Consider the following 18,104-nt stretch of genomic DNA (forward strand, 5'->3'; position numbering starts at 1 on the left):
CCGTGTTTACTAATTATATCACATAGATAAGGTTTCAAGTAAAATTTACTCTCGTGAAAGACACTTTTGTTCAGGTATTATCAGACTGGAGAGAAAGGAAAGGGGAGATAAACTCCTGGGAGCAGCAAGGGGGTGTTGCCTGTCAAACAAAATACCCAGTACCTAAATACTGCTTCTGAAGCAGTAAGAGATGTTTTCAGTGACCCAGCAAATAACAGAAAATGATCTTTATCTTCACTGCTCATGGGACTCTCAAGCACAATGTTGAAAAAAAGGCCAGAGGCAGTGAAGACAATTTTAAAGAGTTATTTTATAGTCATTCTAAGTGTGGATCATAGGCAATAAGTCGTTAAACACAATGGACAAGTATTATTATTCATTATTATTATTTTATTAGTGATGATAAAAAAAGCAATGTTTTTCTGCTAAAGGAAAAAGGCATCATTTAAAGATCATGATTAGTAATTTTGTAAGAGAAGACTCCCAGTGTCTGTAACAAGCTATATAAATTTGGTACTTGGCTGTAGGAGGGAGATGTAAGGAGATCTGCATGTACTTAAGTAAATTTTATTGAAACCTATCATAGGCAAATATTGCTTAAAGCAGAATATATGTAGCATGTCGCAGACAGGAACCGCATGTCTTACACGCAAACCCAGTAATCACTTGTCTGCATTTAACCTCCCCACCCTAGAGAGTTTAATGTCAGCAAAGACAATAACCCAGTACAACACATGGGTATCTATGATGTTCCTTGTGTCCTTTCCCCTATCCTTCTGACAGCCAGGGAACATTTGGCCTACATAATAAAACACTGTCTCTATCTACAACTATTTGGAAGACTAGAGAACATCAAAAGCAGATTTACATTGCCCTTAAGATTGATGTGGATGGAAACCCTGAAACACCCAAGCAATCACTCTTTCTAAAGGCAGGGGGGCTGGGGGAGAAGAGAGTAGTGACATTTCATTAAACTGTTACAAGCCACAAAACCTTCCACTTTGCTACACTGTGTTGTCATTTACAGTTTACATTAAGACAGCGCACCTTATCACTCAAGATTTTACAGTTTCTATTTTCCTACCCGCATGCTATTTCTCTGCTTTTTTTCAAGTTTAAGATTGCTCTTTCACTTTAATATATTTGACACTTCAGAAATAAAATCACTTGAGACCAAGTGATGTAATAAGAAACTCAAGTAGGCTTTCAGCTTTGAAGATCTGGGCTTAAATTACACTTCCATCAAATGCAAATCCCCAGCGAGCGTGGCTTTATTTTCACCCAGCCACCAAACAAATACTACATCTGTATTAGCAGTTCAGGTTTGGAGAAGTAATGCAGTTCTGAAGTATATTACCCAGCTGTCCCTAGCAGTTACAAAAAGCAGTTTTGGTCCATGCCAAAAGAATTCTTCTGAGAAGATACTAAACCAGAAAAGCACTCAAAATGCTAAAAAGAGGTATTTCAAACCTTCCTGGCCTGAACAATGACCAGGTCTCACCAATATGGAGTCCTTCAATGCATCTAAACACAAAAGGATTCTTCAAATACCAAGAGCTCCTTAAACATCCTGAAATGCATTTCATGGTGTAAAAAGAACCACGTCACATACGTATTCCTCTACACCAAAGGCAGCAAGTTGCCTTATGCTCTTCAGCTTCTCCACTGTGTTGTTTATCCAAAATTACTAAAGAAAGTACTCCCTATTCTCCCCACTTTCTCGGACTCTTCACTCTTCTATTACTCTTGTTTCACCCTTTCCCTACTGCTGGCAAAAGGTTCTCCAGCAACTGCACCTCCCTGTTGCCAATGTCAAGCCTGCTGCAGAGTGAGAGAGGACTGACAAGCAGTGCTGCATTCATTTCAAGTAGATGAAGACTATGTTCTTGATGAGGTGGGAAGACCATGCTTCAGAGCTGGCACAGTATGTGTACCCCTATTACAAAGATCTAGAACAGATGTTCGGTGAGGGGGTAGAACACTCCACCAAGCCAACATGCTTAACCACAGACATCCAAGGACATCCATGCACTTGGTCTCAGGATCAGCAGTCCTGGGACACATTCTAGGCAAAAGCATGGCAACAGTGCTGCAAACATCTACATGCCTGCAACTCCCAGAGGACACCCACGAGACAACATGTAGGAGCACCCTCCCTCTGCCAAGGCAGGCAATGGGAACTGCAAAATCAGTGGTCCAGATGCCTGCCTGAGTGAGTGTGCGTGCTCCTTTCCTGTACACGTACTGAGTGTGGGACTGTGCTTAGGAGGTTTCAGGTGAAGTTAGGGCACTGGTCCAGAGCTGTGGAAAGGCGACATGAGTGTGTGCATTGACTGCGAGAGCTGCTGTGCCTCGAGAGATGATTCCTCAGGGGCTGTGAGCTGTGAGGGAAGTTCTGTGGAGCAACAAGCTCCATCAGAGACCACCTGCGCCATCCCAGCTCTGCCGGTGTGCCAGGCATAGTCCTGGCAACTGCAGAAGTCATGTACATGGTGTGCCTCGATAACACAGCCCTCCTAGGCTTCTGCACAAAACCCCAGCCACACTGTCTGTCTCTCCTCAAACACAGTGTATAAAGGACCTACCTTGTGTGGTAGTGGTGCTGGTATACTCTTCCACTAATAAGAAAGAAATACAAATCAGGATGATTTCTATTTCTTTCTCATACAGCCAGACAGCTTCTGTGATTGCAGTTAGTTGCGGGAATTTCTCCTTCCTTCTTTCAGATGCCAGGAAGTTCTTTGGGTTGAGAGGAAGCTGGGGATTTTTGGGAAGGGCTATTTTCCTTCCTGGTTTGGGATACTGGCTGTGGACTGTGTGTCTCCAAGGAAGGAATGGGATGTGACGTGGATTCTGTAATACTTACCAGCTTAGCAGGGATTTGATGTTTGATCAGAAGTGATGCCATGGCATTCACTCCACAGAAGAGATGGGTTCCAAACAACTATCTGCCTCAAAGGAGTTTCTGGTACTTGAGAAGGATAGCCCATAGTATTCTGCACAACTCCTACAGCATCTATGTTCCCCTAAAAGGCCATTATTCGGACAACATCCACTGGGAGTGGAGAGAGAAATCAGGCAGAAGTAAGACAGATTAAGGGTGAGCATGGCACTTCCTAAAGGAACCCACAAGTCAAGGAAGCAAAGATTTGTGGGATACCCACGTTCAGATGGCTTTGAAGTGAGCTATGGGACATTCGGTTCAAAGGATGAAACTAAACCTAGTTGAAAGTAAAATTCACAAACCACATATAGTGGAAAAGTCAGGAGCCTCAGCAGTTAATTCAGGATGGCTTTGCTTCACTTAACTGCCCAAGCTGCACCAAATAAGACTTTACCGTAGGCATCACTGACATTGACATGCTGCAGTATAACCATCCTCAGTCAGGGGAGATCAAGTTCCAGGTGCTTCTTCAGACTTTTACAGTGTCATTTGGAAGTATTTTGTGTGGAATGCGAAAAACCCAACACACCACTCTGTAAGCTCCTGATTAGTCTCATCCTTTAAAGAATATTGATATTTTTGAAGAGCTATCCAAGTGACATCACAGTTAAATCTTTCTAGGACATGCAATGAAGAATGCCATTTGAGATTTAAATAAGATACGGAAAACCCGAAAGAAGTTTCATCAAGATAATATTTTACCTGACAAAGGATAAAAGTTTGGGTTGTAAGTCTCAGTAGAAGTTTTCTGTCTGTATTATAGTTTTGGTTCTAGATCAGCTCTTAGAAAAAATATCTTGAAAGAAAAGTCACTATTTCTAGATAAGAAGGAACTGGTCATTTTTCAAGGCAGAAGGCAAAGAAAGAAGATGGAGTAAAGCATGAAGAATGGGAAAAACTAATAGAAAGAGAACAATCTGGGCAATTCCCCGGGCATATACATAGAGGAGATACGAGCATATCAAGACAGACAGACACATAAAACCAAATTGACAATGGCTAACACAGCTGTTTTGGAAGAAGATGTTTTTAGGGTGGGTAATTATGGAAAAAACCTTTCTAGAGAAGAAATCACATCCTAGCCCATTGTTGATAACCTGAAACCGTTCTTTGTCACTCATGTTTTTGCAACATTCAATGCTGTCAGAGGTTTGGAGGGATATTGGTTTTACTAATCCCATCATGTTACTGCACTCAGAAATTACTTAGGAGTACTGAATTCAACATGTTAACTGTGCATTGCTATTGAAAAGATTCACAGAAAGAAGTCATAGCGCTTTTATGTTCATGATTCATCAAGCATCAGCAACTGCAAATAATATGACTCTCATATTCCTGAGATTTCTTTTTAGCAGGTGAGGCATTCTAGAGAATACAACCAATGATGTAAACAGAAGGGTTTTTTCACCTACCTAACAACCTTTGCCTTACCTTGAAAATGGCTATATTCTCCAACACAATCAGAAAATTTGTTTTTAAATTAACAAAAGCCATTGGTCCTTATTTCTTGCAGTTATCTTTATATTTCCCTAATACTACACAGCTTCAGAAATATTTCTAACAGAATTTGTCTTTCCCTCATCTTTTCCTGCCATCTCACTACCGGTATTAGAGTCTCCCAAGGCACTGTCAAAACTTTCACTTACATCCCTATTTCACTGGCTTCAGTCCAACACCGTAAGCCTCATTTAAAGGCCTGTAACAGGCATCGGTACAGAAAAAAGACCGATCAGTACATCCTGGAAGACTGTTATGTCTTAAAGTTGCCAAATTCCTTCTCTCTGCATTTCGAAGATTTCATCTGTAAGTACATATAATTAACACACTGAAAATGCAACTGCATGCACTACATACAATCTCACTTTAACTGTAATTCCCAAGACTTTCCAAGTGTGAAGTCAGTGCATTTGTACAGAATATGAACACAAACCGATTTTGCGATTATTTACATCAATGAAGAATTGCTGAAATTACCCTGCAGTCCTCCTATTCCAGCTCTTTAAAAAAAATAATAAATAGTTTCACACAGGATGGGCACTAAATATCCACAAGCTTCCAACATTTCTCTCACTTATTTCTAGTTCAGTGGTGCTTAACTTCAAAACTGCAGCATCACTGTAGCTCTTAGATCTCAACAGCAGTGCAGGCAGTTAGGATAGAGATAATTTTAAAACAGGCTCCCTGAGCACTTCTCAAGCTGTCCCATGCTTCCTAAGGGAGCTTTCTTATCTCCAGCCAAGCATCTATGTCATTTTTTTTTCATCCTTACCATGAGTTTGATCCAGCCATCATCTTACCATGAACAAATGATCCAACCTGCCACAAAACTCTGCATTTTCCCATCCTGTGATCCACAGTTATCCTACGTAACTTCTGGTGAATCCCTCTAAAAACTCCACCTTTATCACCAAAAGCCAGAAAGAATTCCACCACTTCAAGTGCTGATTTCTTGTAGAGACATTTTGAACATGCAGCCCTTCTGAAAAGACATCTTCATTACACTATCAGCTTACTGGTCAGGCAGACTACTAAACATTCGTTGGATGTGGACAGTCCAAACAACAGTTTGAACACAGACACACACCGTAAGGCTATTTTAAATCAGGAAAGAAGGCAAAAGGCTTCTTTCCCCACCAGGAGGTTTATCAGCTTTGGACATATGTCTGATGTGCACTCACACTGATCTATAATGAAACATTCAGAGCACTGGAAGTCTATTTCAAAATGACAAGATGCAACACTTTTAGTTTACACTGAGCAGACTAAGAACACAGTGACAAGAAGTGACTGAGTGTTGTAAGCCAAACGACATCACCCACACTCCACAGTGGTTTTGGTAAGCCTTTTCTCAAAGTCTCTCCTAGCACCTACAAGATCTATGACACAAAATACACCAGCCCACAACTCTCCCATTTTCATTAACTTTGTGAATACCTTTGTTATCAGGTGTCCAGTAGTTACCAGGCAAATCAGTTAAGTATATTCCACAAGAGTGGACTAGAAAGCTTGGACAGATAAGTTATTAATCTCAAATCCTGCCTTTCACTTATATTCCCTTTTGATTAAGGAGAAGAGCAAACTGTAGAGAATTCAACCACGGTATTTAGACAGGACTCAGCTACCAGTAAGATTATATGAACTCCTGAAGTGAGTTCCGCTACATACCCCCAGAAAACTTAAACCAATTCTTCCACTCAGTTTAGTAATACTGATGTAAGAGGAAATGTGGAAGAAAGGATGTGTATGTCAACTAGCAAAATATTCTCATTCTGGATTAATCTGTCATATCCTAAAACATTTAATATGCTTCTAGAGAATACAGACACAAACTTAGGAGACTTAATACCAACATGAAGCTCAAAAAGCAAAACAAAGGCTACTTTTCAAGTGCTTTTCAGACAAAATTTCTAGAGTTCACGTAAGACAATTTACATTAAAATGTTGCATTATTATGTATCTATGTATAAACTGATTTCATATATACATATATGTATATATTTGTGATACAAAAAATTGTATATAAAATTATAATTTCATATTTTATATATAGAATATGTAAAAAAAAAAATAAACCAGATAAGGAGCTATACCCTTTTAAAGTCTTCTAATTCCTTAGAACTCTGAAGCTAGTTGTTCTAGCTCCACTTTACTGTGCAGTAACTTCCAAGTTCTTTTCTGGACTTGGTAAATCAACAGAAAACCGGTGAGGAGTAAATGTTTTCTGTATTTTCCTTAAAAGGCAGAATGCAGTACAGGTTTATCATTTTTTGTAGCTGTATGACTTCTCTTTTTCTTGCAACAGTAGAATAATGCTCAAACTGAATTACTGGTTTGGGGGGGGGGGGGGGGTATTTTTTTTTTTTTAATACAATTTCACATTACCCCAGACATTACGTGCTTATCTGAAGCAGACTATGTTCCATTCACTGCAGTCATCTTGCACACAGAAACACATTAAGGAAAAATATGAGTCTGACTCCAACATTTCTTTATAAACACTGTTAAATGCAACTGCTACATATAACTGGAAGAAAAAAGTCAGCTAAAGAGAGAACCAATGTGAGGGCAAACCACCAGCTGAGAGCCATGAGAGCAGAGAAACGTGAATGGAGCAGACTTCAAACAGCCATGGTGGCAACAACCCACGGTCAGGCACTGACTAAATCTCAATGTGCTACTGCAGAAATGGATATTCATGACCCCAGCTGGGGGTAAGCTACCTCAGCTGATGGGCAAGTCAAAATCCACAGACTGTCCAGACAGAAAACTAGTGCAGGGCCACCAGCTCTACCACTACAGCCTACAATGGAGCAGGTGACACAGCTTTTTTTAGAGCTCCTCCCTGTTAAATTTCACTTGGTTTTACACTCGGTTATGTGCAGCAATAGCCAAGGTACACATCTTCATTTTTACATAACTGTATTTTTGTTCATCACAGCAATGGTCAAGTGACTTGACTAATAAACTGCTTTACCATTTAAGTAAGAAATAAGAAATGGGTGGAGGGATGCATGTGTGTCTGTAAGAAATCCAACAGAGAAAAGTTTAAAATTTAACCAACAAGGAAAAAAATTATTAAACTGCAGAAGAAAAAGATCAACTAGAAAAAGAACAAAACCTCTTAGATGCGGTATAATTGGGTGCAGCTAGTAAAGCTTACAAATCAATATATGAGCGCAACAAAAGGAATAAGCTAGCAAGGTAGACCATCTCTATCTCTGTAGTATCTACCTGCTGTGCAATATTTACTGCCCATTTTCAGTAACAAGGTTATTCTCAAACATACCTGTTCAAGAAGTTCCTTATATGTTATTTTTTCTTTGGTATTTGTTACAGGACTGTCATAAATAATGGCAGTTTGGTCTCCTCGTCCATTCTCAACATGTCGATCTACAGCATTGTAACAGATATTCAGCTCTCCACCTACAAACCTAAAAAAGAAGTTGGAAGAATGTAACAACCAGCCTTCCAAACCAATAAGACTATTTTTTTGCATTTTTTGTTTTGGGGTTTTTTTTTATGGAATGAGAACATTCAATTAAAATATAGCTCATAAGACTTTATACTCAGTTCAGGAAGTGATTTTTTATTCTATAACTTCACAATTTGCTCAGAAAGCTATATGCCTATCAGTGAAAATTGTACATTACTGTACCTTAATTGACTTAACTAATAATCTACTTAACTTAGTCTTGATTTAACTTACTTTCATAGAATCACAGAATCATTTAGATTGGAAAAGACCTTTGAGATCATGAAGCCCAACCGTTAACCTAACACTGCCAAGTCCATCACTAAACCATGTGCCTAAGTGCCACATCAACACATTTTTTAAAACACCTCCAGGGATGGCAATTCCACCATGTCCCTGGGCAGCCTGTTCCAATGCTTGACAACCCTTTCAGTGAAGAAATTTTTCCTAATATCCAATCTAAACCTCCCCAGGTGCAACTTGAGGCCATTTCCTCTCATCTTGCCATCACTTATTGCTTGGGAAAAAGAGACTGACACCCACCTCACTACAACCTCCTTTCAGATAGTTGTAGAGAGCAATAAGGTCTTTCTCAGCCTCCTTTTTGCCAGATTAAATAACCTCAGTTCCCTCAGCTGCTCCTCACAGGACTATGTACTCCAGACCCTTCACCAGCTTCTCTTCCCTTCTCTGGACACGCTCCAGCACCTCAGTATCTTTCTTGAAGTGAGGGTCCAAAACAGAACACAGTATTTGAGGTGCAGCCTCACCAGTGCCGAGTACAGGGGAGCAATCACTTCCCAAGTCCTGCTGGCCACACTGTTTCTGATACAAGCCAGGATGCTGTTGGCCGCCTTGGCCACCTGGGCACACTGCTGGCTCACGTTCACCTGGCTGTCAGCCAGCACCCCCAGGTCCTTTTCCTCCAGGCAGCTTTCCAGCCACTCTGCCCCAAGCATGTAGCACTGTGGGGGTCTGTTGTTACCCAAGAGCAGGACCCAGCACTTCACCTCATTGAACCTCATACAACTGGCCTTGGCTCATTGGCCCTTGGCCTGTCCAGATCTCTCTGCAGAGCCTGCCTGCCCTCAAGCAGATCAACACTCCCGCCCAACTTGATGTCATCTGCAAACTTACTGAAGGTGCACTCAATCACCTCATCCAGATCACTGATAAAAGTATTAAACAGAACTGGCCCCAGTACTGAGCCCTGGGGAACACCACTTGTGACTGGCCACCAGCTGGATGTAACTCCATTACTGCCACTCTTTGTGTTCCACCGTCCAGCCAGCTTTTAACCCAGCGTAGAATACACCCCTCCAAGCTATGAGCAGCCAGTTTCTCCAGGAGAATGCTGTGGGAGACAGTGTGAAAGGCTTGATTAAGGTCCACGTAGACAACATCCACAGCCTTTTCCTCATCCAGTAGGCCAGTCATCTTGTTGTAGGAGGAGATCTGGTTAGTCAGGCAGGACCTGCCTGCCATGAACCCAGGCTGGCTGGGCTTGATCCCCTAGTTGTCCTGCACATGCTATGTGATGGTGCTCAGGATGATCTGCACCATAACCTTCCCCGGCACTGAAGTCAGGCCAACAGGCCTGTAGTTGCCTGGATCCTCCTTCCTGCCCTTCTTGTAGATGGGTGTCACATCGGCTGACCTCCAGTCTTCTGGGATCTCTCCAGTTAGCCAGGCCTGTTGATAAATGATGGAGAGCATCTTGGTGAGCTCCTCCACCAGCTCTCTCAGTACCCTCAGGTGGATTCCATAGACTTGTGCATGTCTAAATGGAACAGCACGTCACAAAACGCTTCCTCCCGGACTGTGGGGACTTCATTCTGCTCCTCCTCATTCCTGTCTTCCTGCTCAGGGGGCTGAGTATCCAGAGGGAACCTGGTCTTGCTATTAAAGACTGAGGCAAAGAAAGCACTAAGCACCTCAGCTTTTTATTCATCCTTTGTGGCAATGCTCCCCACCGCATCTACTAAAAGATGCAGATTATCCTTGGCCCTCCTTTTGTTTTTAATGTATTTTTAAAAACATTTTTTGTTATCTTTTATGGCAGTGACCAGCCTGAGTTCTAGTTGGGCTTTCGCCTCTCTAATCTTTGCCCTGCATAACCTCACAACATCCTTATAGTTCTCCAGAGCTGCCTGCCCCTTCTTCCAAAGGGGATTAACTCTCCTTTTTTTCCCTGAGTTCCAGCCAAAGCTCTCTGTTCAGCCAGGCATTTTTTGCTAGCCATACTTTGCATCAGTCATTCTGATTTTTATTGCTAAGGTTTCACAGGAAAAGCACACATTCACGTAAAATAATTTGACATTATGAAAATGTTATTACACTACTTTTCATAGGCATGCACACATATCCTTTTTAAGAACAGGTTCAGGACTCAAAATATTCTTATTCATCTCTTCACAATAACAGTTAAGCATACAAGCATCTGTATCTAAATGAAAATGACCCCAACAGTTATATAATCTTGTAAATTTGTCTGGCATTCATAATTCATTTGACATTACTGTGCTTTACACTAGTGATTCAAAATCTCCCGTAAAGCCATGTGAGTCATAGCCTCTTCAACAGTCAGACATTTACAGAAAATTCTCATCTTCTAATTAAAGAAAAACACTTCACAAACTCAGGTTTCATTTGTATTGTCATTTTAAAGAGAAAAAGAAAATACAAGTGCAGCATAATCCTCCATCAAGAAAACACAGAAGGCACCAGACACAAAGATAACTCCACTAACTGAAAGATGACACAGAATCTAAAAATTAAAAGTTCAGGCTGAATAATGCTTTTTGTGGGTTTTTTTTCCTATCTGCACATATCTCTCTACAGCAAAAACAAGAACACCACACAAAAAAAACAGCTGAGAGTTTCCAGAAAGTTCTACGGGGATGCTCTACTTGTTATAAAGTAACTAGAAATAAAGATGACCTAAAGTAACCCACTACTAGTTAAAAAAGTATTTCCTTCTTCACCTTTCCTGTCTAGTAAAGAACTAATATAGTATTATTATATATGTTATTCATATATTCATATGCACAGATGCCATGGGATAGTCTTTATTGTCAAAAAATGGCAACTACTAAATCAAAACCAGTTAGGACACTTAGGATGCCACAATCTTTTATTGCAACTCCATTACAATGCCATTAATAAGGAAACAGTGGGGGACCAGGAAGGTAACAAAAATGTGCTGTACTATAAACCCCTTCCCACAAAAGAACTTATGAACAATAAAGGATTGGGAGTTGTTTCATGTAATAGAGAAACTCTGTCTTACTGTTACAAAAGTTGTGTAGTATTCAAGTCATCCGTTGATTTTATATCAAATTACTGTAGGAAGAGATGAAGAAAGGAACAGGAGAGCGCAGTACCTGGACTACAATGCATAACCACTTAAGAATGGTCAAAAAATAAGCAAGCACAGGAGCTTTGATTCTTCTAAAGATACATGGCAACATTAACACTACTACATAAATTTTTAACAATCACTTGCTAGGAGGTATGTGAAAACGACATGACTGCAGGTTGAAACAAAAAACAAGACTGCCTGGGATAGCGCGATGAGAGCTTTTCTACCCCGCTCAAAAGGAGCAAGGCTCTTACAGGATCAGAGAAGCAGAGATGCACCTACCATGACAACAAGCACAAGACACGCTTCTCTACGGTCACCCAAGGACATGCTCAAATACCTCATTCCAGTTGACAAATAAAAGCTGTCTGGCTTTGAAAAGCTGGCCTGGGCTGCTGCAAACTTCTGTTGATCCAGTGATTCTCAAGATGAATACCTGTGAGGAACTCTGATTTGCCTGAATAAGTTTTAGTTCGAAAGAACCAGCAACATGAAACCAGGACCCAGTCTTGGCATAAGGACATCAGTGAGATGCCACTTAAAACAGAGGTCTAGAATCAGAAAGTAAATATTCCAATAGTTTGCAGAAAGATCAGAGGTGGATCTGCAGGATGTTTGTCACAGCTGCCAGTAAATGTTGCCATAATAAGCAGGACCGTAAAATGCTAATCTGTTGCTACCAGACAATTATCTCAATGCAGCTTACCAACTGAATCCAAGTCTGAAGAACATTGTCTTAGGCTGTGTTCCTAATGCTGAGAAATTAATAACATCAACAAATACAGCAGAGGAAAACAAATAAAAAGAGTAAACAGTAACAACTCTAATACATAAAAGAAACTGCATTCAGTTCACTGGCAGTCTCTCTGAAGAGTTCATCTACTGTCCACTGGTGCCAAGGTGGAAAAAAAAATGACAGGTTTATTCCCATCAAAAATCACATCATTTATAATACACATTATATTATATCACACATTATATATATATATATATAAAAAATACACACATATATATAATATACATATATATTATATATAATATATAATACACACATATATATAATATACATATAATACACATTTGATATTATAACACACATTGTTATAATATCAAAACAGCTTGCTTCACAGCAACATTTTAAACCAATATTCTGACAATATCAACCTATCCTTTTGATAAGTCTTTTTTCCTGTCCATGAAAACAGCAGCCTTTCATAATCCACGTTACGCATAACTTCGTTCTAATAAGGCATATCTTTTTAGTAATTTGAGTCTGGTTACCCACATTAGGACCCTCTTTAAAGCTGCCTACAACAGTAACCTAGGACTTACTGCCTGTTTATGACTGGGGCTCAGCACCTTCAGTCTCACCGGGGCCCTGAGGTCTTGCAGAGTTTCTGCTGTTTTACAAACAGGAATCTCGTGCATATGTACTTACCTCTTTAATCATACTTTAAAATGACTACTATTAATCTTTTAGGAGTAGAAGTAGAAGAGGGTACAAAAGCGCTGATCTTCTGTTCAAGTTTACTCCTGGCAAGTCAGTTACTTGGGTCTTCCACAGCAGGACTCCTGTTACATACAGCTTAACATCCTCTCTATGGCCTGGGAATTTTTTGTACTGCATTCAGTATTTTCTTCAATGTGACAACAGCCTACTTGTTAGTAATAAAACAAGTACAGTAGTGAAGAAGGCACCACATAATTATGCCTTAATTCACTCAAATATTCAAAAGTTTTGAATTCCCAACATTTTGATTTCCAATATTATCTGCTATCTTAAGAATCAAAGTAGCTGTATTTAAAGACAATATTTAGTCTTCATTCAATGGCTCAGAAGCAAAGATAATTAAGAACAAAAAAAGAAAGTAAAGGCTCTGAATAAAAATGGCATATATGCAAAAGAAAAAACTACATTAAAATTAATTTGCACCACATCTAAAAAAAAAAAAAAATTATAGTTAACATCCTTTTATGTCATGCAGGGTATATGTACTTCACCAAGCCAGATTCCCAGGAATCAATTGGATTTTTTAAAAAAAAATTTCTAGATGAAGTGAGAACAGAACCTGTTAGACAAAACCATGACATTATAAGATATTTTGAGATAATATGTTAACTGATCCTGCCACATTTTTAAGTGTAAGCAACACTTGAAGAGCAATCTGTGTAACATTCATAAAGTTCAAAGGGGATTTTACATTGCACTTTTATGACTTAGAGAAAAAACATAACTTGCAAAATTGCCCTCTGCCTGCATGTTAGGAAAAACTGTTTACACATTCCTAAAAAGATCCTTGCTTTAACCTTTCTAAATGGGATTCCACAGGAATCCAAAATAATTTGTTCAAGAGTTTCACTATCTTTAGCATTAAAACCATTTTTCTTTCTAACATCTAAAATGTACATATCCCTTGTTGCAGTTTAAGACTTCTAGTTTTGAACTCTTCAAAGCAAACTCAAAAGAACATTTTTCCTTCAACTTTGTAGCCAAGTTCTACATGGTTTTAAACTTAGGTCTCATTTTGGCTTCTACAGTAAACAATTTTAATTCCTGTATCCTTTTCTTGACTAATCATGCTTTTTTGCTCTTCTCATTACTTCTGATGTGGGCAAAACCAGATGATGTTTTGCACTATACCAGCCACTGATGCAGATTAGAACAGTCAATGGTACCCAGGATTACTGCTTCAACAAAACAGTCAGGATGGTGACACTGATCACGTACCTTTTGGAAATTATTTTGCATCCCATTGAGAGAATATTGGTATTTCCAATGGCAGAGACTAAAGACAACACACTAGGGCATGCCGGACATTTCTTCCATGCTCTTACAGTATTTAGAGAAGTCAAAAATTGGCATTTGCCTTATAGCTACATTTTAAATGTTAAACCACCTCCTTCAGCTTCTTCAACCCAAGTAAATGAGACTGGAAAATAAATGAAAAGTATCTGTTTCCATAAGTCTCAGGTTTGGCAACCAAAACCAAAGATACTGGGGGAAAAATGGATATTTATTAGTGGACCTAATAGCATGTCTCCAAAATAGGAGATGAAGTCTAACTCATGAAGCACATAAATGAACTTCTTAATACCGTTTTTAAGGTCTCCATAAACTGCTTCCTAAGTAAGCCTAAGATTCAGAGCTACATCCTCACCCTGTTAGACCAGCAAGCTATGTTATTCTTGAAAGCCTGGCCTCTTCCTCAGTTATGTTCCGTCCTCTTCGCTTTCTCTTCAGCATGTCCTCTGAAGAGCCTCTTGTATACTCTTTCATATATTCAGCCTTTTCCTCAAAAAACATACCTACCTGTCATCCTGCTGAGCACACTGAATGCTGGTAACTGTCTGGGACTTCAGAGGCATTACAGTGCTACACTAGTATCACATACAGCCTGTTATTACTTAAGGGGAACTTAAATTAAAAAAAAAGAAATAAAATTGCATGTCACATCTTAAGACATTAAAGAGGCTTATGCAAACTTGAGTTGCTCAATGTTCTACTATCCACAACAAAGCGACAGACACCTGACACCCAAACAATAATTAGGGCCTGATACTGAGTCTTCAGAGGTTTGCATCTTTGTATAATCCCACAGAATCACAGACTGGTTGAGGTTGGAAGGACTGCTGGAGGGCACCTGATCCAACAGCCCCAGAGGCAACACAAGGACCTCCAAGTATCTCCAAGGATGGAGACCCCACAACAAATTCTGTGCCAGTCAGTGCTCAGTCACCTTCACATTAAAAAAGTGTTTCCTGATGTTCAGAGGGAACCTCCTTATGTGTTTCTGTTTGTGCCCATTGCCTCTGGTTCTGTCACTAGGCACCACTGAAATGAACCTGGCTCTGTCTTCTGTACACCCTCCCTTCAGGTATTTGCCCACATTAATGAGATAATTCCAGCCTGTGGCAATCTGCATTCACAGAGGGAGAAAGATGCAAGTGAGAAGTGAGCCCAGAAAATACCTTGGAAGACAAGCCTCATTTCAGCCCATGAACCTTTATCCAGTTATCCCTGCCATAAGGGCAAATTATTTCCATCTGAGAAGTCACAATGCTTTACAAAGACCTAATCATGTAACTTTCAGCAAGCAACCTCATCATGCTCAGCAAAACAAACCACATTTGTTGACAGAATCTAATAGCAAAACCATGCTCACTAGGGTGTATTATACTCCCATTTCTGAGTTCTTTAAAAGTAATCGTTGTATTGACTTCTTTGTTATTCTACTCAGGAATGCCAGAGCCGGTGACCTTTACTAGTCTTTAATCATAAAATCACAGAATCACTCAGGTTGGAAAAGACTTTTAAGATCATCGAGTCCAACCGTTAACCTAATACTGCCAAGTCCGCCACTAAACCACATTCCCAAGTGCCACATCTACACACCTTTAAAATACCCCCAGGGTACCCCCTCAACCACTTCCCTGGGCAGCCTGTTCCAATGCTTGACAAAAAAATGCTTTCGGTGAAGAAATTTTTCCTAATATCCAACCTAAACCTCCCCTGGCACAACTTGAGGCTGTTTCCTCTTGTCCCGTCGCTAGTTATCTGGAAGAAGAGACCGACCCTCACCTGCCTGCAACCTCCTTTCAGGTAGTCATAGAGAGCAAGAATGTCTCCCCTGAGCGTCCTTTTCTCCAGGCTAAAGAACCCCAGTCCCCTCAGCTGCTCCTCACAGAGCTTATTCTCTAGACCCTTCTTTGGACACTTATCATACAGGCAATCCTATCTTCGCTTTTTGAATTGTGCTATGACCTATAAATGGTCAGTGGACCCTACCCATCCATTTTTGGACTTTTGACTGTTACACTGCCCTGCTGACTTAAAAGAGATTTATCTTGGCTGGGTGCTGGTTAATATACAGCTTAACACATATAAACAATTTTCACTAGTAGAGGTGCCAAGCAATAAGATCAGACAACAAGAAAGCAAGCTCCATTCTGCTGGTTCTTTATCTCTTCATTCAGGCAGATTTGAGAATTATTAATATTTTTAATATATTATCAGAATTATTAGTATTTTTACATTAAAATCAAACCAGAAAAATATAAAAATGCGAAGGTCAATGTACCAAAGATGACCCTCACCCTGTGTTGCCGTTTTTATCCTGTATCAGCTTCTCTTTGAGAAAAGATCAAAGAGCATGATGTAAACTGGCTGAAAAAGAGGCAATGGTGGTCAACACAAAATTTTAACAGGTAAATTATCTTTAAGAAAGTACTGTAAATCCTATCCGGTGATTTATAAGAAGGGTACCATACCCTGTCTTCAGGCAGTTTGCTGTTCATCAGATGGATTTATGTATTACGATGCCGATGCTTTTGCCAAAGATTACCATAACCACGTCCTCTGAAGTATGACCTACTGCGTTTCTAAGACTAAACAACTCTGAAAGCTACCGTTTCTCTGTTTTCATAGCTGAAAGTCACCTGTTACAGTGTACGCTAATCCCCCCTCACCCCAACACACTCGTCCACGCTGGTTTTAATCATTAAGCTTAACCAAATATAACCACTGAACTCCTCCATGCTCTGCAGCCATCTCTGTCACCAGCTGCAGCCCGCTGACCCCGAACACGGCCTGGGGCAGCCCTGTGTTAGGCACATGGCCCCCGCACCCGGCACACCCGCAGGCGGCCCTCCCCGCCACGGCTGAGCGGCACCCCCGCGCCCCGGCCCGGCCCCCAGGCGGACTCACCAGGAGGCGCTCCCCGCGCGGCCCTTCTCCAGGGCGCGGGCCCAGGGCTTGTACCACTGGATCTGCTCGGCGGCTGCTCCCCAGACCTTCTCGGGCTCCGCCACGGAGGACCTGAAAACTTGCTCGTACTCGCCCAGCGCCCGGGAGGAGGCGGCGCGGCCGCCGGGCGGCGGGCGGCCAGCGGCGGCGGCCCAGCCCGGGAGCGGGCTGCCCGCGCAGGGCTCCCCCGCCCGCCGCCAGCCGCCGCCCCGGCCCGCCGCCGCCCCAACAAGTTTTGGCAGCGCCGCTAGCCTGCCCAGGAAACCCATCTCCCGTGGGGAGCCGCGCCGGCTTCGTTACGGCTCCAAAAGGCCCTCGGACGGCACAAGACGGCGCGGCCGCGCCTCCCGGCACGGCGGGGCACGGCGGGGCTGCCCCCGCGGCGGGCCGAACCGCCCCCGCCCGGTGCTGCCCACGGAGGCCGGCTCCCCTTGGCCAGGGGGCGCGTAAGCGACTGGGAGCGGGGCGGCGACCGTCGCCTCCGCCCTGGCCGGAGCTGCGGCGAGCAGGGGTGGGCGGGCAGCTGCCGCTGCCGGGCCGCGGGAGGGCCCGGGCGGGCGCCATGTCGGGGCGCCCGGACCTGTCGGCGCTTAGCGGGGACCGACGGCGGGGCGGGGCTGGGAGAGGAAAGACCAAACACCTGAGATTTTTTTGACTTAATGATTGTGTGACACATGGCCGTAATGCTCCCTAAATATTTATCTTGAAATACATTCCTGCTTTGAGGAAACATCCCTGTTATAAAATGAGGCATCCTGTTTGTACTAGGAAAGAAAGTTTATTCCTTTTCCCAGAAGACCTCCATCATCCATAGTGGATCTTTTGTTTTGCACATTTTAGCATATATTTAGAAACCCTTACAGAGTTTCAGTGATAAAGTTTCACAGTATAATGCACAAGGCCGCTAAGGCCAGCTTGAAAGATGTTGATTTGTCGCTTACGGAATTATTTTAGTGCTATAATATGTCTATCCATTACGGGTCTCTCAGGAAATTCTTCCTGTAATCACATTGTAAAAATGCCATACAGCTAAGGGGAACTGCATAGTATGATTTATATTCATGGTTGAGGTAGGCATCTGTTA

General features: G+C 41.6%; 1 protein-coding gene across 5 annotated transcripts in view; it reads right to left on the reverse strand.

Annotated features, from left to right (window-relative positions):
* ACSS3 (acyl-CoA synthetase short chain family member 3) overlaps positions 1 to 17,395 on the reverse strand; it is a 98,891-nt gene extending 81,496 nt beyond the window's left edge. For 2 of the 5 annotated variants that reach the window (XM_055808437.1, XM_055808436.1), the window contains exons 1-2: positions 16,982 to 17,388; positions 7,731 to 7,875 (exon numbers count right to left, since the gene is read on the reverse strand). In XM_055808437.1, the coding sequence (XP_055664412.1) occupies positions 7,731 to 7,875; positions 16,982 to 17,289 (453 nt within the window). In that variant the 5' untranslated portion in view covers positions 17,290 to 17,388. Of the gene's footprint in view, positions 1 to 7,730; positions 7,876 to 16,545; positions 16,705 to 16,981 lie in introns of those variants that run through there. The other 3 variants (XM_027794267.2, XM_027794268.2, XM_055808435.1) reach the window with 2 other exon arrangements.
* Positions 17,396 to 18,104: the final 709 nt, after the last annotated feature.

The sequence above is a fragment of the Falco peregrinus genome, chromosome 6 (assembly GCF_023634155.1).
Source record: "Falco peregrinus isolate bFalPer1 chromosome 6, bFalPer1.pri, whole genome shotgun sequence".
Classification (NCBI taxonomy): domain Eukaryota; kingdom Metazoa; phylum Chordata; class Aves; order Falconiformes; family Falconidae; genus Falco; species Falco peregrinus.